We start from the raw sequence: 21528 nt of genomic DNA on the forward strand, positions 1-21528 counted from the left end.
GCATCGAATCTCTGACTCAACGAAATTTTACTGCAGCATTTGTGAGATTAACTTATCTCGCCTTCTTCGATAGATGGAATGGACGAGCCAATTTGATCCGCAAATTATAAGCTGGCTGAGAGCGATGTACGTATGCCGTGAATCCTAAACAAAACGTTGATTTATTATGGAATTAAATATAATCTCTCGTATGTTAGGCCAGTATTGCTTTTTACTAAAATCTTATATCTTATATTTTAATAAGATTTGTTTGCTAATATAATATATTAAGCTGTGCATAATATATTAAATAATAACTTAATATATTGAATATATTAAATGTATTAAGTATTAATGTATTAAATGTATGAAAAATATAAATATTTCGTGTAATATTAATAACAAGTAAACAGAACGATATTAAGACAGAATTAATTCGTGTATAAATTAATTAATCAGAGTGTGATATCGTGGAAATTATAAAATATGTAAATATTTCATAAGCATGTATCGAAGAGGAAAATACCAGGTATAATTATGAGATATGTGAAATTTCCAATATTAATATCGAACGAAATCGTTCGTTTTGTGAATTATTAATAAGCAGCTATTTTTCGATAAAACAGAAAAAAGATTAACCTCTTCTTCTGTTGATAAATTTTTAATCATTTTGAGAACTTGATTATTCTTTCTCACTTTGTGCGAACAAGTCACCTAACTTTATCGAGTACAAAGTATTTCGTTTGCATAATAGATCGTCAAACGTTCTGGTAATTAACAACATCAAGTAATTGTACAGTAATAAACGTTAATTACCATGTAATTAAAACATATTACAGGGATGAAAGGAGCTACTGCGGATTACGTAAAGATGCTTTTCCTCGATTATCCAGGGATGCAATTGTCCTGGCAGAACGGTCGTGTTTATCAGAGTTACGGTTAATTTCCTTGGCCTAGTGGCCATCGAGTGGTTTGTTAACCTCGGTTAATAGAATTAAATAAACATTTAACTATAAAAATTTGGTAAATAAGATGATGTTACATCGCTGCCTAGTTTGAAAGTGGCAACGATGAATTTCTCAAGCAATATACTTGAAGAGTACCTTTAAAATATTTAATATTTTAGGAGTTTAAAAATTTTAACAAGAATAAAACTCGACGGAAGAATGCGAAGAATCGAATGAAGGACTTGGTTTGTATTTCCTTCCAAGGCTTCCCAGTCAGTTGTTGTCATGATTTAAGTACGTTGATAGCAGCAGGGCTGTCAGCACCGGATAGAGACGAATGGCTCGATGTCGTATCATTCACAACCCAATAATAATTATGTGAAAGGGGGGCATTAAAGAAAGAAATGTCACAGCCCTCGGCAAGAGGGCTCCCGTTCGAGTTCGTCATCGACTCGAACAAGAGTAAAAAACAGACATATTTCCAACGTGAAATCTCTTTATAATACACATAGTATTCGACAAAATTTCAACCTTTAATTCTTCCGATTAAATTGGTCTCCATGCGACATACAGTGTGAGACTCTTTTTATACATGTTATATTAACAAATTATCTTTTAACATTATGTCAAATAAAACGGATGAATTACGATGATGTATTAGAGATTTCTCCCTAACTATAATAACGTCCTCGCACTTTATCCGATGTAAAAATCGCGTAAATACAAGCTTTTAATGCTTATCGTTGGCTACCGTATGTGACATCCGTCTAGTCAAGAAATATGACAAATGGCGCATTTGTGCATATTTAGACTCGTAATAATCGACCTAGTTGCTATATTTTCATAAATCATTTATAATAAGCAACGAATTTCCTTTATATTTCCCTATATCAAGTTTATCGTTATTTAGTATTACATATGCCCGAATCGTTAGAAATCAATTTTATCATTAATAATATTGTAATTGTACGATTAAATAGGATATTTGAAATCACGTTTACATCGTAAGAGAGTACCAATTAATGAATTAAGAAAATACGGGAAAGACATAATAAATCCACTTTTTCACAACGAAAGATGGAAGACGATCGGGCTATAAAAGATTTCATTCCGACTTATCTTCGCTTATAATTAAGTTCCTCGGTTAACGTGCGTTAATAATTCTTGGCTGACGGAAAGCTTGGCGAAGAAGAAGTACAAAGTGGCTTATGCAAATCAAATTGCAAATCAACTGTCTGTGTATGGTTCGCAGGGCATGTGTTCAAGTAGTAGTAAAAAGAAAGGAAAAAGCACATAGAGAAAGAATTGGCAAGATCTTAGCCGAACGAATGCGATAGGCAGGTGTCACGCCATCGCAAACCCCCGGCGCGACGATTACGACGATTACAGGAGGCTCCCGAGGGGTTGAAGAGGGTGGAATCGCCTCCGTTGACATTGCATCACGAAGCACTAACCACATTATTTATGCCACCTCGTAAAACTTGTGGCGTGCCTAAACACACTACTCGTTCCCACCACTCTTCCCCTTTTGCTCGGAAGTTGCACAGATCAGAGAAGGGGCGGGAACTTTTGTTTGTGAAGTTTACCATCTCCGCCCGTCGCGTCAGTGGTACTGCTCGCATCACCGATGGTTGAACGAGACTAGACGTTACGCGATCCTTCCGCCAATCTCGAGCCATGACATCAAATTCCAGTTTTGACCGAGGAAACAGATATTTAATGAAAAAATACACTTTACCATCGAGGAAGATATAATATAAAGATATTATTTATTATTATTTACATATCTATTTCTACTCACATATTTTATAATACCGTAAAACTGTAACATTATATTTATAACCCCTTGTAAGTTACAATACTATAACTATATAGATATACAATTAAAACGAAATTAAAAAACGATATTATATATATATTATACGATATACGATATATATATATATATATAATTTATATATATATATTTTATATATATATATATTATATATTATATAATATTATATTATATATATATATATTATATATTATATAATATTATATATATATATATATATAATATATATATATATATATATATATATATACATATATATATGAAATAATAACGTGACTAGACATCAGCTTTGATAATATGCACATATGCGTAGTTACACAACGAAATAAATTGAAGAGAAAAAAAGATTAATATTTCCCCGTTACAAATAAATTGCTTTATAGATGAATTTTTCAAACCGAGCTCTTGTTTTATCTGTGAAAAATTGTTAGTCCGCTCGTTTTTTTGCTATAAAAAATGTTGTAATTTAATACATCTCACGGAATTAATGAATAACACTTAATAACATGCCCGAATTTTTAATAAAAAGAAATTTGAAACATAAAGAAGGCCAATTCGTTTAGTTGTTCTAAACCTACGTTGTTTAATTTATTATTAAATTCTATATTATTTAATACTAGTATGTTGAATATATTATAACGATATTTAACGTTAAAATCAGATTTTTTCATTCCGGGAGAAAGATTAATTCTTGTGTACATAATAAGGGGAAACGAGTTCTTGTAACAAGTATTATCGTAATTGGACTACTCAAACGTTAAGTAAATAATATGCGATCTAACGGAAAGGCATATACGTGTTTCACGTCGGCGAATTATTCTAAGATGATTTTCCATTGGAAGTTCATTAAATTTTACGAATAACTTGGTAGTTTGAAATAGCAACAAGAGAATGAAGTTGTTTGCATCAACGTCAATTTTCGAGCATGAAATAAGAAGCATGCAACAAATGAAGGTAAAATAAGAATGGATCCAGTGTGAAATATTGCATGCGTGTAATGATATGCAAGCCGAAAGGGGGTTTCTCGCCGTTACAACGCCGACGCACGGGTCCTTACTAAGGCATTTTTATTATACACGTGAACGTGTATTTGATTAATGTAGACGTATGGAAGACATAGATATCGTTAAGTGAAAATTGATAAAACTTTATTTATAACAGCACCTAATCGTGTTATATATGCAATGTTATAAAAGTATATTTTATCAATTTAGTTCTGAAAAGAGGGAAAAATTATTATAAAATAATGTCTTGTAAATTTTTGTTTCTCCTATTTCATATCAGACATCGAGGGTGTCTTTGAAACAATTTCGAGAATTATTAAAGGCTACAAATTGCTTTACGATACGAAAGAATTGCAGATTAAACGTAAAATATCGCATGTCTGTAATCGTAAGTTGCTTTAAAAGTTCGTGCTAGAGTTTCCACGTTGGTATGCCTAATGAAATACGATTTTCGAGCTATTTTTATTAGGTATCCGTAATCGGCCAGCTCGCGTAAACGCCGTACTCGATGAAAACGAGGAACAACGGGAATGCCTTCGATTTGACATCCGCTTTTGTTTGGCCATTTCTACGTTCTATTTTTTCCGATCGAAAGCCGTTTCATTCTCAACAAATTGTAAATCTGAGTGCAATTCAATTCGATTTCATCTTTTCTCGCGATCGTGCGTATTTGTTTCTGATAGTATTTTATACAGCGCGACTACAACGCGACTACAACGCCTCGAGATGCCATACAGTGCGTTTATAAAGATCTGTTTTCACTTCCGTGTTTACTTACAGTTACCGTACTCGATGGAATTGGATTACGACGTAGTCGGTGTTCCGGGCGGTGTTTCCGGAATGATGGCACTGCTTCCTCCCAGAGTGAACGTGTCGGCTAGGGGAGAGGTGCCAGTCACACTGCAAGTCTTTAGGATCAGGCTACCGTGCTCGGGTCTCGTGAATGCGCAAATTCCTTTGGCTTTGAGGTTGAACGTCACAGCCCCACCTGGTACCAAATACAACGATACCATTTTAGTATTCAAGAGAAACAAGATTTGTTTGAAAGGTAAGTGACAGAACTAATTTACAGGAATTACAAAATGATGCGGTATATCTCGTATTATTTCCACTGGTTAATATTTCATTTTCGTCAAAGTTGGAGCAATATGGTATATTTTTTGATGAAATTCGAAAGATACACTCTCTAGGAAAATTTCTAGCGCGTTATTAAGACACGTATACGTAAAATCCAACGCAACTTGTTCCGTTTTACCTTACTACGTTATTTAATACGAAGTATTACTTTTATCGGCACCCTGTCAACCGTGTATGGTTAGCTGAGACGATACCAGAGGCCCACGTTAGATCAAAGACTTTCGCTCCAAGTACGTGTATTTTACGTACTTGCAATAATTTGCAAGTGGTAGAAATACTTGGGAACAGAACGTTACTCGTACTCGCGCACAAAAGGATAACTCGGTACAGAGAAATTGCTCGAATTTGCCAAATTTTTCTGCTTATTTTTCGAATAGCTCGACGTTAATGGAAGTAAATATACAAGTTAATAGAGGAGAATCTCCGGCTTTCGCGAAAACGCGTTCGCGGCACACCGATAAAAGTCTAGCCGTGCGTGTGTTACGCACGAAACGTGTAAACCGTGTCAACGCATTTACATACAAGTATTTTAACACCGTGGCGAACTGTCGATAATTGGTCGGCTTACGCAATCGCAAATTTAATTAGTACGTTCACCGGGATCGTTGAATACCTTCGTTACAAGCAACGCAATTTCGACGTATCCGCGATTAAAACAGAGAGAGTCGAGCATTCGTTCCGAGTCCCTTTCGGGCGCGAATTCTATGCACGATTTATGCCCCTTTGTGCAACACGCAATCGGCAACAACGCCGATGCATAATTTCTGAAAGCAGAATTTCGTGTATGCGAACGCGCTCGCCGTGATACCTGCACCCTGTGAAAATCGAGTGATTAAACTTTGGTCGCGCCGATGGCCTGGCTAATTTCGTTTAATTACATCGCACGTGTGCCATATACCGCTTTACACTGGTAACCTGTCGTGTAACTTTATTAATCCTATTCGATCTGTTAAAACTCGGTTTACTCCTTTGTACGTTAACAACTGGATACCGATTACTGGCCAGATAATTACTCGTTATCCGCTTGGCAACGAGAAGCGGAGCTGGCCAAGCGGTAAAAAAGTTTGCAGGAACATACTTTCCGAAATATACCGAACTGGCTTGATTAAATATACTAAATATATCGAAAGTTTCAGTCTACGAGCATTTAACCAAGCTCGATTAACGTAACTCGTTATTTACCTAAAAGTCGGCATGCACTTCGTCGATGATAAAAGAGGAAGTAATTAAAATGCGAAGAATTGTATTTTACAAAGAAGCATTTCGCAGCAATTGGGTCCGAAATACGAATTATTTTTTTATATTCGCGATAGTAGTTCGCTATAAATCCAATTCTAGTGCTTCCGGAGACACGAGATCTCCAAATCTCGTGCTTCTCCTGCTCAGTTCTTCGAACGAAACGTTTCTCGTGGAAAAAAAGATACGATATGATGTACAGACGTGATTCTCGTGGCAGCAGCCGTGGAAACATCCCATTCCCCGTCCGGAAATCGACAAGAACATGGAATATCGGGGATCTCGAAGTAGTAGCAACATTTCGTCAGACAGGTGGATAGAATCGGACTTGGCTGCTGATAGAAACTATACGTGTTTACAGCCGAGCGAGTGAGACGAACGCGAAAGGGGAGGGTCAACGGGAGACCGAGGAAACGAAGCGGTAGAAGGGAAACGGCGTGAGTTGAAAAAGAAGGTGTGGAAAGGAGAGAAGCGAGATAAGGCGGAAAACGAGAAACGCGAAGGAGAAGATAGAAAGAGCGAGTTGACAGACGCTGATCCGGATCTGGTTACCGGTGCAGGGGGCTACAACGAAAAGCAATCCACCGAATAAAATTGAATCTCGTCAGGAGTCGGTGTATTTAATGAAAGAGAAGAGAGGAAGGATCTCGCTGTCTAAGATCAAGAGGATCGACCACGTAGAAAAGTGGAGTAAAAGAGGTTGGTGAGGGGGTGATGAGGGGGTGGTAGTAAGACAGCAGGAAGGGTGGGAAATAAATAAGCAAGCGCTGCGAGGCGAGACTCGTCGACCGATGAGTAGTAGTACTCGCGCGTGTAGACCGAGGTTTCTTCCTCGCCAGAATTTGTTTTCTTCTTCGTTCTAGTAGTAGCCCCCGTCCATCATGGTCGTACGGGCGAGGTTCTTTACTTTCTAAGAGGTCCTGCGAAGATCCGAAATCGTTTGGAGACCACTCAAAAATAATCGAATCTCGTGTTGGCTCCTCGAGTGCTCGTATTCCAGCTATGTATACACCGAAAGGTTGAAAACGTTCGATAGCGGTCTTGCAGCAAATATCAGGCAAAAGCGCTGAATGAAAAGAAAAATGTCGGTATAGCGAACGATTTAAATGCCGATATTGTGCGAACTTTTCTCTGAATCCAGTAATCCACAGGGGCAAAGCGAAGGCGATGCGATGTAGAGCATCCAATGGGGTGGGGCCGAAGAAGGTTCTTTCTACTTTTAAATTTAAAGATATTGAACAAGCAACATGAATTTCTGAAAGAAGCGAAAAGACCAGAGGAAAATAAGAGGATCGTATCTTTTTGTTTGGTTATTTAGTTGCATTAAAAACTACGCAAACTTTTTATATTCGTCGCTCGATACACGCTACGGAAGCGCTACTACTGATCTCTATGATAACGATATCGGTAAATCGTATTAGCTAAAACAATTTCAGTGATATAAAGTTACGTAGATTTTATAATATTATTTTATCACGTTACAAAATTATTCAATTCACCACTGGGCAACGGTGTATGTGTTATGCAATAATCGGACGACAGGGGAGTACAAATTAACAAAGTCATGTCCGCCGATAAATCGAAATGTTCTTCGTAATTTCATCGCGACAAATTAACGTTAAATGTACTCGTCGATGTACACGTAGTCATGGTATAAATTTGACGATCGAGAACGTTAAATTTATCAAAGATTAACATACCTAATATTCTCGCTACGTATATCGGTTTAACGTATTTTTACTCCTTAAAATCATAGTGAAATTACTCGATATAGCGGACGGAACACCGAATATCTGACCTCTTTTTTAAGTAATCATCAATGTCTCGTTACTACGTCGATTTGAGAAACCATACCACAGAGTCTGAAGTATCAAACAGTAAAGCACTACAGTACTACCTATGCTCTATTCTATAAAGAAATTTCATTATTGTTATTGTACGACGTGTATATTATAGCAATGGTATTTCAAACATCGCAGAAATGTTATATATAGGACTTGGTCTTCAAGAAAGCGGCTCCTTAAAAATAATCACCAGCGAGTCGCGCTTACATGTACTAAGAACAGCATTACTGAAAAAAGAAGAAGCGAATTTTATCGTTCACGGTAAAGCTAACCGTGTCATCCGCGATACAATCTTTTGATCTGCGCTGTATTTACGTTGTATTTACTCGAACATGGAGAATAGTTGAATTGCGAATTGCAAGGACAGATATTATACGATGATGTAATGAGTAAAATCTTATATTTCGCTGTCTTCGATCACTGAATATTCTCCAATTTTTAAGTTTATAATAGGAACGTAGTAGTATTTACGGTAGTTGTCGGAGGATGGTAACTAGATTTTAAATTACTCATCACGGTGAGATTGAAAGCATTTTTCACTCCGCGGGAAACGCCGCAATTTGCGATGAAATTTGTTTCAAGAGAGCAGACGCCGAGCGGTTGAGCGAAAGAACACCGAAGAACACCGTTCGAAGAGGGTCATTCCATTAATCCCGCAGGGACTTAATTCTGAACCTTCGTAAATCTCGGTTAAGGTTTGTTTGATAGTGTCGGATGGCATCGCCTACTGGGATTTAACCGAGATACACCTCTTTTCCTCTAAACGCGCTTTCTCGACTTTGCACTTGTTCTTAAACCCGTGAGTTTCTTGTCGGTGCGTCGACCAAGACTAAGTTTAATCGATCCTACGCCGTCCGCGAGCAGCACGAGCAAATTGATTCCTTTGTGCTTTGCCGACCGTTAATCTCTTCCTTCGACGTTTTTAATTAAAAATCAAGCGCTGCGGTTTCTTTGGACGTGTTAAACCATCGTCTAAACCGTCGAAATTATTTTTGCGCCAATCGAAACCGTGCATTTCTGACTTATTCCAACCAAATAAGCGTTAGAAAAGCTTCGGAGAAAGGAAACAATTGACGATTAATGGAAAATATAGCCGATGAAAGAAAAAATAGGTAGTAACGCACATATGTTCTCCTTCTTCTTTATGATATTTTTCCTTTTACGTTGTATTTCAAATAGGCAAACTCTGTCAGTATGGTAAGCTGTGTCAGTCTGGTTAAAAATAAGAAATAGATCTATCATGAGATCTGAAATACTTAATAGAAAACAATTTCGATCTCCAATATTGCCCAATTTTACGCTTTTATGTATCGATAATTTTGGAAAAAAGGTCTTTTTTTGGCACGAACGGTAAACGTTTTGAAACAGATTATTAACGCGTAGTACTCGCATTGGCCGTGCATCTATTCTTTTTTCATGGCATAGTAACCACAAATGCATTACCACTCCCTTTGTACTTGATATTTTTGTTACAGCTTTTTAACGTAGTTTTAAACTACCTATATTTATACGACGTTCTTGCCTCGTGTTTCATCGTAGAATATACCGATGAAGTTTAGCTGGAAAAAATTGGAGCAGCCTGTAGTGTCGATTTAATAAAGGCAAATTGTGTTTCTGACGCAATTGATTTTTAGCAGGAAATTCTCAATACCAAGGGATGTTAAATATTCTTTATTAGCTGCGACGGTAAATAGCAATTCCACGAACGATGCCATAATTTAAATCGGCGTATGCTAACTAGGCGGAACAAGCAAACGAACAATTAAGGGTCGAGTAAACTTATCAACAATTCAATTAACCTCGCGGGAAGCGAAAAGATGAAACAACAAAAGTGTAATACCTCTCGTGAAAGCGACTTGCAACTGCGATCGCGCGGCAGAAAGAATGAAAACCAAAGTTACTTAAAAAAGTTTTTCGCGTGGTCTGCTTCGGTGAGTATTGTGCCATGTAAGAGGGGACATTTTAAAAAGATGTCGGTTCCTGCAAATAAATAAGAAAAGATTCCTCTAAGAAGTTGGACGTAGCGGGAAAAGCAGCTACGAGCCCGCGCGATTTATTTAACTTTTTCCACCGGCCTTCCCTTCGCCCCCTCTCGTTCTTCCTTCCTTTCCCTTCGTCCCTGCGCGCATCTCATCGCGCTTCAGAAAATTCTTCCTCGTCCGAGTGTCTCGCGAACGTTTCCGTCGTTATCGTGTAAAGCTCGTCTGTCTGCTTTGCGTTATTTATCCTGGCAACGGCACGAATCCTGTTTTTCCCGCTACTTTGTCTGGAACAAAACGAGATAGTGCAGGCGGATAAAAAGGATGCGATTCGTTAAAAGCGGGACACGAATTTACGTTGTTCAGCGGCTCGTACTTTCGGTAAGAAATCCTTGTAATATCGAGAAATTGCTTGCTCGTGGTTCCAGGTAATATGCTTAAGAAAGTTTTACATCGCTTTGCGAGAATACGTTCTTGAAAAAACTGCACTTTTAAATTACGATGTAGTTTAATCGAATGAAAACATGCGCGTGTAAGTGCGCGGCGAACAGGGGCGAATGTTTCGGAAGCAAAGTTATCGAGAATGAGTTGCAAAAGTCAACTAAATTAATGTACGAAGTGTATTTATAATATTTAAGAAGAAGGAGAAGTTTAATTGATATGTTTTCTAGCTATACGTTAGCGTGTTTTATCGCATGAAAGTGGTAAGTTAATTTATTAAGCGTGTGTACGTTCTCGTTGAGTCGAAGATGATGAATTATGTAGTAATGGCGTATGTGAAAGGTCAAAGTATGATTTTTTAAAATATGACGTTTAGAAAATAAATTGAAAATAATTTCGGCGCAACTTTATTTTTATCTTTATCTTTGACATCGTTCACGAAATCACACACCTATACATGTGATTGTTCTTGCGAAAGCGAAACTTGTTATTTTTTAAAATTAAACGTTTAATTAACACATGCCAGAGATTGCTAGGAAGGTATATATAAAAATATAAATTATATTACTAATATAAATATTTTAAGTGTAAAACTGAACACAGCTAAAGATATTTCGAACACGTTGATTAAAATTGTACTTGGCTCAAAACTCGAGTTATATCGTTGTATAAAATGCGCGTGATAACACTCATGACCTAAATCAACTTAATGAATTTCTAAAGCGTACCAAGCGGGGTGGCTGCAAAGCCAACTACCAGCGTGTAGTTTCCAAAGGTTTATGTCCACGTATTAAAGGGTACCTATTCGTGTATTTTATATCTAGATAAATACGCAGAGCGGTGTACTTTTACCGTTAAATAAGTAAATGGAGCTTCCTAAGAATTCAAGTCCAGGAAGTGGAAACATGTAACAATATAGTAAGTACGGTGGAAAACAACCGTTAATAAGAAACCATTAACGTAGTGTTTTATCAATTCGTAGCTAACAGGAAAATCAATTACAAACTTACAAACTATCTTTTTGCCGTATCGTTTGCTTCAGAATGAGAAACACCAAGTACAAGTGAAATAGAGAAAAATTCGTCATCCGATTTATTCATATAAATGTTGAGATGTCTCGAACGACTACGTCTTGATATTCTTATCTTGATATCGTTGTCTCGATATCTAGAATCGATCCTGCAAGTAGCGCCAACTTTTTTATTTACACTCTGTGTACGTTTCCTGCTACGATACGCTGGAACCACGCATTTACTCGTGCGATCTTACAAATTTTCGGTTACTTATTTCATCGAAAAATCTGATTCAAAGGTAAAATTAAAGCTGTGGCCTGTATAACTCTACCTTTATTAAAGGAATCGGAGCTCGGGTTTTCATTAAAAACGTCGAACAAACAGAAGAATGTCTTCAAAGAATGAGAGTATAGTTTCGAAATCAAAGCGAAGCACCGGTGCAATTTATTACAGTTCACCCTACCTTTACGATCCCGTTTGTGGAACAGAAAAGATCCTGAAAGATAAGGAACGGAAATTTAAATCAAAGGAATACCGGGCGTGGAAAACGCAATAGAAGCTTATCAATTTCCAACGAAATCGCAACGATATGAACGTCTCTTATTTCGAGGTGTAAATTTCGAGATACAAATTTAATCGATAAAACAAACAGATTTTCATAAAAGACACGAATCACGTATTCGATTTAAATCGTTTAATTTAAACGACCGGAGAAAAATGCTAAGACTCTATTTTTTAGCACTCGAGATGGCAATGATTCAAAGGAGGCAACCGGTAAAGAGTTATGCAGGGTGGAAAGCGCAAACAGACGTGAAAGGAAATACGACGAGGTTCCAAGGATGACCGACCGTGCCTTGTAGAAAACTCGTCGTAGTTTGTGGTGAACCACTAGGACAGGAGGAGGGCCGATTCAAAAAGATGTTCTTCCTTGCGTTCGAGTTGCACTCTTAATCCGCTATTCCACGGTTGCTCCATGCTGCTGTTCGATAGTGATTCGTAGTTCGGTAGTGACACGTAGAACGAACGATCGAACAGCGTGTCAACGATTGTTCGATAAAATCACCTGTCTTACTTGCCACGGAATGCACCGTGCCACGGAGGAGGGAGAGTGTGGTTCGATCGGTAAAATGGATTGTCTACGGCGTAACGCGGCTTGAACACATTTTCTGAATGTAATACCAATTATTTTACGCCAGTACGGGAAAATCCGCTCGTTAAATCGCTCACGAATCTATGTTAATGGCTGCGTTTCTCTGTTATTACGCTGTCAAAGTGCATGGCCAAATTTTTTAACGAGATTTCAACGTCGCGCGATGTGTTTCCTTGACTATAGGTTATCGTTAATAATGTGTATATAAATTTAATCGGTTGATCGACAAAAGCGGCGCCTCTGACCAAGGTTAAAAATTGCATATATCATATATGTTTGAGCTTTTGATAATATTAATTTATGGAAGTCTAATAACTTTCTATAGAACGGAGCTTATAATGTATGTATATTAATAATAGAAGATGTGTTATTGAAAAATTTTTTGTCGCGTCTTATTCGAAATTGTTAGTATTTCGACTTTAAAATCTTCGATCGAAAAAACAAAATTTAAAATCATAAAGCTACAATTTGTATTATAATATCGAATACATGAATTCTTGAACCTATATTTAATCTCCATCTATTTTTATTTTATATACATATATCTTAATTTAAAATTCTAGAGAAGATAATAATTCTTAAAATTTTTAACGTTGTATCTAAAAATATTACCAACTCGTTATTTATCTCATTTTCAGCAAATGTAATATTTATCTGCAGAGATGTACATACGTAATTTCTACGCTTTAATTCGTGTATTACGGAGCACGAAATACATAGCTAGATATAATAGAAACGATAAGTCGGATTACTCAAAGATACGAAAACGAAACTACTAGGATTTTTGTTGCAGGAGTGCAAGCACCTCCCAGAAACGATTCGGTACGTTTGGAACCAGGACCTTTGGTGAATGGTGCTGGAGCTCTTTATATCGCCGCAACATGTGCGTGCGCCTTGATATTAGTCGTTGGAAGCGTAGCAAGCGCCTTGTACATTCGCAACAGCAAGGCTCGCATTCAAGAATCCCAGTAAGTAGATACAATTTCCATATGCCGGTTATCACTTTGCTACGAATTCCGGTTTCACGTTCGAATTACCCAGCAAATTTATTTTTAACTCGGTTAGACGAAAGTAATGGTCAAAAAATACACTTTGCGAGTTGCGAATCTTGACGCTATTTCAATAATTCCTTTCTTTCATTACGTCAAATTCACAGCTACGAATAACCAAAAAGATTTACGAGTATTTCTTCTCTCGTTCCTTTCCCGTTTTCTAATTACTTATTGTTAATTTAACGAAAATAAGTCGATTAATTATAAGACTAAAGCGGCTAATTAATATTAATCTCTGTAGTTAGACGTTTAAATGAAGTTTAAATAAAGTAAGTATATCGGAAACTCGCGTCAAAATTCAATTTGTAAGCATTAAAATTTCTGACGCAATGTAAGCTATGTGCTGATAATGAAACAGACGCGTGTCCTGCGCCGTTTTATGTTTTAACAACTAACCTTTAAGATTCGTATTTAAAGTGTTTGTCATCGAATAAATCGTCACGATGCAAATGAAATTATCGATACTTTTGTGCGTAAGTAAGAAACTTTACGACAACGCTGTTTTATCATTCGCTGTGAAAAATAAGACAAAGTTTTTTGTACTAAACTAAATCGCTATTCCTTAATGAATATTTATTGTCTACGAATTAAACGTTAAAGAACTGATTAAAATATACGTATTACGGTCCCTCTTAATTAGTGGTCTTAAGCGAGCAGTACGCAGGCTCTAAATGCAAACAGGAAAATTTTGTAGTGCCACTGTCGGGAAATCGGAACAGTACTGCAAAATGCAGTACAGGCGATCGTCTTACGATATTCGTATAGACGAAGGGTACATAGATATTTTCAGTAGTGCTTTAAATTCCGATTGGCATTTGAAAATGTCGTAATCGTACGAATAAGCGTATCTTCCCGCGAAGATAAAAGCCACTTATTAAACGACCTAATCCGATCATGTCACGAGTAGAATCGGACACAAGCGAATAAATGAAAATCAGCGGCAAACGGGACGTTGGAACGCGGCGACGCGTAGGCCACTGACTGCTCGTAAGATTCGCACGGTTGGCAGGTTTTCACGTATCGTCGCGCGCGCCGGGCGCATTCTCATTTCCCACCAGCAACCGGAGAGTGAAAAGTCGTCGACGCGCGTTGCCGGTTGTCGTGAATTTTCCGCTGGATACGGCAACTGCCGAGTTGGGCTGGTCTCTCGGCCCGGTTCACCGTAGGGAAGAGACAGAAGGGCAGAGAAAGATTTCTACACCCCCGCGGGAAATTCATGGGATAAGCTGGATAGGAACTCGTCCGCATGAAATATCCTTTCAATAAGCCCCGGTGATACGTCGGTCGCTTGCCACGGCAGCCGACATTTTATTGCACGGCTACACGCCCCCGTTCGAAAGAGGACTCCTGCGGGAGAGAATGTAAGCAGCGAATTCAGAGGGATGGAATCGCTCTCCATCTTCGCCTGTTCCTCACCTTTTCCTCTGCTGTCTCGCTTCCGCTTCACTCGTCTTTCCCTCTGTGCGAACCACTTGTCTCTTTTGCAGATGTACGAAACGAACTAGCTCGGTCTGGCATCATGGGAAAATGCTTCCTCTTATTTGTACCGATCGACTGAAATGCTTCGCATCCGTCTAGAATGAAAGCTTCCGAAGGGTTCGTGAAGTCATTATACCGCAATTTTTCTTTCTTCGCGTCCGATTCGCCTATCTTGTAAAAATTATTTCGACGCTTCTCTTACGTTAGACGTTTCACTTTTATATAGATAGTAATTTGTTTGTTGAGAAGCGATAGTTACAAAAATTTCATATCTGTATATATTATATGCTTAACAAGTTACTATAAACTTTGAAAGATACCGTTGTGATAAAGTACGTGTTTCATATCAGACATTAACCGAACATCGTATAAAGATAGTTTTTCCATCGAGCTTTTATAACCTATTTCATGATGCATAAATTATTAGCTATACGTATATAGCAAAGCAACTTATCCAAGAAGATTGCGGTAAAAGAAGATCCCAGGCAAAGTTTCAAGAAAGGAGAACTTTTACCTCCCTTGTACTTGCTTCTCTACTACCTCTCCAGCTTCTCTCTTCTTTATGCGGATTCGTCGTATACTTCCTCCGAATATATTAGTTCTTCCTAGACTTTTGGCATGCGATTTTTCACGCGACTTACGAAAAAAAAAGTATCGTTCAAATTTGCGGCAACGCGATCCACTCCGTTCTATTCGTTTCTGATCTTTGTTTCTCCTCTGTTATGATTAACTGCTTGTACTTCGTTCTTGTAACTTTTTCTGGATGATTCAAATATATAAATTAATAGACAAATTATATCGTACTCTGTTTCCATCCTACAGGATTGACATAAGATAGCCAAATAGCAAGGCAGTTTCATGAGCAAAAGTAGGTCCAAAAATGATGGAAGTACAATTTCTACGAACATATTCCAAGGTGTACATGCTTTATTTTACGAAACACCGAAACAATTTTTCCTGTTATTCGCTCGATGTTTGTAATTTCTTCAAAATTGTACATTTGATTTGACGTGTGTCTAAGCATGAATAAAAATCAAGCAAAATTAATCAAGTTTCTTAAGAACGTGTCTCGTACGAGGAAAATCGTATTCCGTATCTTTAACTTCTTTCTTCGTGTATAATCACTTTCTTGACATATCCATGAAAACTGAATAGTGCATTGCGCTTTGTTCTGACATTTCACGGGTATTCCAGTTCGCTTTTTCGAGACAGACCTGAAACCCGAAGCTGAAATTTTAATTCGCCGATCTAATTAAAAACTCGATCGAAACCCGAAAAACCACAAACGTGTCACCTGATCATTGTGAAAATTTAAAGTCTAGAAATCGCCTTCTTCTCGATTCTGCAAATAGAATACCTTGGAAATATGTATTCGAATTAGATGCTGCATGAAATAGTTTCGTTAACAGAAATACCCTACGAGGTATTATAAATAAATGTTCTACGAAGCACGTTATTGGATTAAAACCCGTACTAAGTCTAACTTTAATTAAGAGACGCTCTTTGCAATACACGTATTAACGCTCGAGCGTACGAGAAATCTACTTAACGGCAGGTAGGTAGGAGAGCCTCTAGGTTACGTAAGTAGGTACTTCAATTACACGTTCAATTGAAACTCCGTTATATCTGGTATTAACGAATTGAATACTTTCCTGCTCGATTGCCCGATATCGATGAAACGAATCTCATTGCACGATAAAATTATAAAAATGAGATCAAAAGGCAAAAACTTCCACCGACCTTTCATCTTCGTTCCCTTTGTACGCCGCCTTTCCGATTTCCCCCAAAGTAGACCAATTGTCTCCTGACGGGCATTATTAAATCTTTTGAAGCACCTCGTCGTGAATTTTTCTCAAGAAGCAAATAGTTCAAGATCCTTTTTGACGACGAATATCACCCAGCCGCAAATTTTAATACGTATCTATTTCTGTCTTTTCTACTACTGTTTTCTTATGGTCAAGAGTATCGTCGTGTTCAAATGTATTATTCATTCAACGTATTATCCTTTTCACGTCAGTCTCGTAAATATATCAATTTTCACTTCCGCGTTCGAGTAACGTTGAATATCCTTCTTTTTTTGTTCTCAAGTACACAGATTAGAAAGACGAGTGTTGCAACAAAAGTAGTATAATAACGCAACGATTAATTGATCATAATAAAGATAAATTCGTTATTTCCAGAATTGTCTGATAATTTCACGTTCGAAATACACTTTTTGTTTGTGTAGTTATTACGGTTTTTTGTATAAAATACCTCTATAAATACGAGGGTTTACGGTTCGTAGTTGGATCGTACAATTCAGTAAATCATTACATTATGTTACACCACGAGCCTGTTGTACAATAATTTGCTAATTAATAATATCGGTCGAAAGGTAATAATATTAATTGAGAAGTGATAAATTGTCCATCATAGATTTCTGTTGCGCGAACAATATGTAGAAGCTTGTAATATTTTAATCATCGGACTTGTAATTTGTAAGTGCAAATAGTTTTTGAGCGTAGCTATCGAATTTCTTGAATATTTTGATACAAGGAGAATCTACTTTATGTCGCTATTAGCATACGTCTATAGCTATTTATAGCTCAATTATTACGAACGAACAAAAAACTTTCCATGCTTTACCTTCGATTCATATTCCTTTTTCGCTGAAGCTTTTTTTTGAAATCATCGAAACGCGCGTATCTAACGAAAATACATTCTGCTCTCTTACATTTATACAATACGTAACATCGCGTATTATATTTTGTAAATAGTATTGGGTGAACCATCGATTCTTACATAGATTCCAACATAGTTGCAAAGACGGTATCTTCTATTAAGATATTACATTTTACTAAGAAGTACATTGCGAATATGTTTCGCTCGGTTTTCATTTCGCAAAGTAACAGTAGTTGCAGTTCCGATAACAGTTTCCAATGAATTTTCGACCGTTCCTCGAACGTGCACGACCACTAAGGCTGTAATCTGAAATTTTAATACATCGAGTGGGCACTTTTATCATGGTCCCCCAACAGGGGAATATTTTTATGGAAGGGAAATTTTAGGAGAAAGGGGAGACAGAAGTAGCCCTTCTTCTTCTGAAAATGCCTCCTTACCTCGTTTCCCGCGGCGTCTTTCGCTTTGGGGAAGTCCCGGCGCGGCATGGGCCAATTGTCTCTCGAGGGATATATTAGCTCTTTTGAGTCTTTCCAGGCTGATAACGCGCGGGAAAACGAGGATCCTTCTCCGGCCCTTGTACGTCTCCTTCGGGGGCGAGGCTGCAGATTTTACATCCGTCCGCTCGAGTAAACACAGCATCCACCGTTGCACCCTCGTTCCCGTTACCATGTCGATCTCCATTCTACGCGCAAAGCACGATTTTCAGATTGGACAAGAACAGGTTGTTCTTTGCGGCGAAATATACCATTCGCAAACAGAGAAAAGGAATTTCTTCGCATTTGTTCCTTATATCCCATGTACGGTAGATATTTCGTCCTGTGCTCTTGATAATATCTTTACGCAAAAAGTGCGTATAGCATTTTATTTTCGTACAATATCAAGTTTATGATCTCATTAGACCGGTACATATGAAATATATCGATATTAAAAGACATAAAATTTACTGTATATCAGACATATTTATCGTTAGGAATATTTAAAATAAAAATATCAAAATCTTATTATTGATCGTCGTAATTAAACGGGGAATAACTAACATTCGGTTATAACAATTATATACATTTGAAAATTTACAAAGAAACTAAAGCAGCTTTTTTGTGCGTGTTGTTGAAACGCGAAACTAGTTCCAAAAATGTCGGTAACTTCAAATAAATTGAACGGGATGTAAACAGTGGTTCATGCATAACGATCCATGTATCGATGCTGAAATAGCCTGTAGCGATAAAGTCGACTGTGAACGTTACAAATTGAACAGCGTTTTTTAATTTAATGCACCGATAAATTACGGCTACGTTACGTATTTGCTATGTATTTGCTACGTATTTATAGAGAAATTATCGCGCACGAATGTGTCACTAGCAGCGAAATAAAGTAAATCGGCCATGCTAAATCCGAACTCGTACTACGGCATAAAATATAAGCCCGTCCTCGGACATGAATACAAAGAATTGGGGAAAAAAACCGAGCGTGGAATATTTGAAATCGTTTGCGCAATGTGTTTCTCTTTTTCGTTCACCTTTTTGCCGAATCGCCGTAGTGGATTTACATGCGCAAAACGGCCAATAAATCCGACGAAATATCGGAATTACCGTTCCTCCGCGAATTCTCTCCCGGTATTTTAGTCTTCTCGGCATCCGTACCTCCGTTTATCGTTCTCCTCGTCTTCTATCTGGCCGCTTTCGAGCCTCTTTCTGCTCTAATATCTCGCTGCAAAGGGGAACGAGACCCTCTTTGAAAATTTTTCCCCGCAGGCTAAGCGGTAATTTCACGCGCTACGAGAACTTTTCACGGGATCGATCATACCGGATACGCTGCCGAATGTGCTCGCAAACCTTCTGTTACGTCGAGTTACGAATTTAAGGAAAAAACCACAGAAAGATCTTCGGGATTTATGCAGACATTGTGAAACTCGACGTGAATAATAAACGAAGTCATAAAACTTGATTCCGAAACTGATTAACATCGCAAGAAAGAATTATTTCCTCTCATAGAATAAATTATTATTACGTCGAAATAAAAATGTGGAACTATAAAAATTTCATTACGTAATATGAATTTCACTGGCAAGCTACAACTTCTTTCTGGTTAAACTTTTCAACAAAAATGTTTAAACGATACATCTTACGCCGTTAGAACATCGAGAAGAAATGGAAAATATTTTATCATAGACGAGAGATTGTCATCCTTGTTCCAGCGTTATTTGGAAATTCGGTTAAAAGCATGGAGGTGTCAAAGGCGATTCGGTGGATTAGGACGAAAGTAGCGACGAGGCGAAAAAAGCTAGCAGCCAGCGCAGCGGTAGCAAGTGTCTCTCGCGATTATTATAACTCACGCAACTCGAGTCCCGGTGCAAAGCATGTCGTGCATCGCAGAAATAATTAGCCTCGTGTATAATTATTAACCGGTGACTACAGGATCGTTCGTTCTTTCAGGAAAACACTGCCCTGCTGTAGCTATTCGGCGGCAGACACCGGCGGCTTAGCCAGAAGTTCTGTGCTGGTTAGGGTCGACCCACGACCCGGAAGCGCGAATTCCGGAAGTTACGCAACCATTGCCGACCTAGAGCCACTCTATGCGAGACCTTGCGGTTCCAGAGCGAGTTACTACGCTTCCAGCCATGTGACGCATCTGAGCCAGGTATAGTGCAAAATCATTTTACGGAAACTTCGGCAAGATATTGCATTAAGTACCTACATACGTCGGTTTCGAACCGGGGGAATGTGAAACTCTCCAGGCAGGAGATGCGCTGCCGAGTTGCCTCTAAAGTTTCCGAGTTTAACCGAGTGCAGCCCTACCTTACGTGTCACGAAACATTCGTGCTTCGGTCTGATCAATTTTATATTTGATCGAACGTGATATACGATTTTACGGAGATCGTATGCAGTTGGTTTAAATTTTTGGAAACGCGTTTAAGTATCGAGACGATATATTCACTCCGAGAGGTCCGGCGCAACTCCAAGCAAAGAGAGATCGGCAAATATCGTGAAAGCTTAATAATGCTTACGTATTCTATTGTTCAAGACAGACGAAATAAAATACTCGAAGAGGTTCTTTGTAACAGAGACGGTTCCATGCTACTTGTTGAAGCGTTACTGCGAGAGGCGAAGAAATCAAATTTGTTTAAAACATGTGCTTCTGCCGAATGAACGGGACACAACAAATAAGAAATACTACAATTTGTTATAGGAAACATCTTGAAAAATAATTTTTCAATTATTTGCTTCTTTAATCTGAATCTCTAGAATCGAGAATTATTTTTGTTTCTTTAAATGAATCTCTCGATCGTGTCGATCCTTTCAAATCGATGACAATTGCTAATTATCGTAATTATCAAAACAAAAAGAAAAATTATTTAATATTATGATAAATAATATTTAAGAAATTTTGAAAGGACGAAAAATCCATGTTTAGCTGCAAAGCTAAATAAAAAGATAATTTTGATAATATCGAATCGATTGACAACGTACCGAAGTTTAAAACTGCTTCTCTTGTAAAAAATAGAAAATGCGAATTATCGTGCTTTCAAATGCGAAGCAGCGATATCGAAACTCCAGCGAAATCACATTTTAAAGATATGTCGGCTTATCGTGTTTAGCGTAATATAGCGTAATGAACTTTAAAAGCGGTGAAGCAGTGCGCGAAACAAAGTCGAAGGTAGATGAGGAACTCTCATAGAGAAATCCGATTTTCTCTCAGCCCTTCTCTCTCTCTATCCTGACCGCATCTTCATCGCGAACTCCGCCCTGTATTCTCTTTTCGTTCTCTGCGT

General features: G+C 37.8%; 1 protein-coding gene across 2 annotated transcripts in view; it reads left to right on the forward strand.

Annotated features, from left to right (window-relative positions):
• Nucleotides 1–21528, forward strand: part of LOC117234634 (tyrosine-protein kinase Drl) — a 99958-nt gene that overhangs the window by 67427 nt on the left and 11003 nt on the right. For both annotated transcript variants that reach the window (XM_033496028.1, XM_033496029.1), the window contains 3 exons: nt 4548–4815; nt 13361–13535; nt 20192–20396. In XM_033496028.1, the coding sequence (XP_033351919.1) occupies nt 4548–4815; nt 13361–13535; nt 20192–20396 (648 nt within the window). The remainder of the gene's footprint in view (nt 1–4547; nt 4816–13360; nt 13536–20191; nt 20397–21528) is intronic.

The sequence above is a fragment of the Bombus vosnesenskii genome, unplaced genomic scaffold (genome assembly GCF_011952255.1).
Source record: "Bombus vosnesenskii isolate JDL3184/JDL3185 unplaced genomic scaffold, Bvos_JDL3184-5_v1.1 scf7180000013305, whole genome shotgun sequence".
Taxonomy (NCBI): Eukaryota; Metazoa; Arthropoda; class Insecta; order Hymenoptera; family Apidae; genus Bombus; species Bombus vosnesenskii.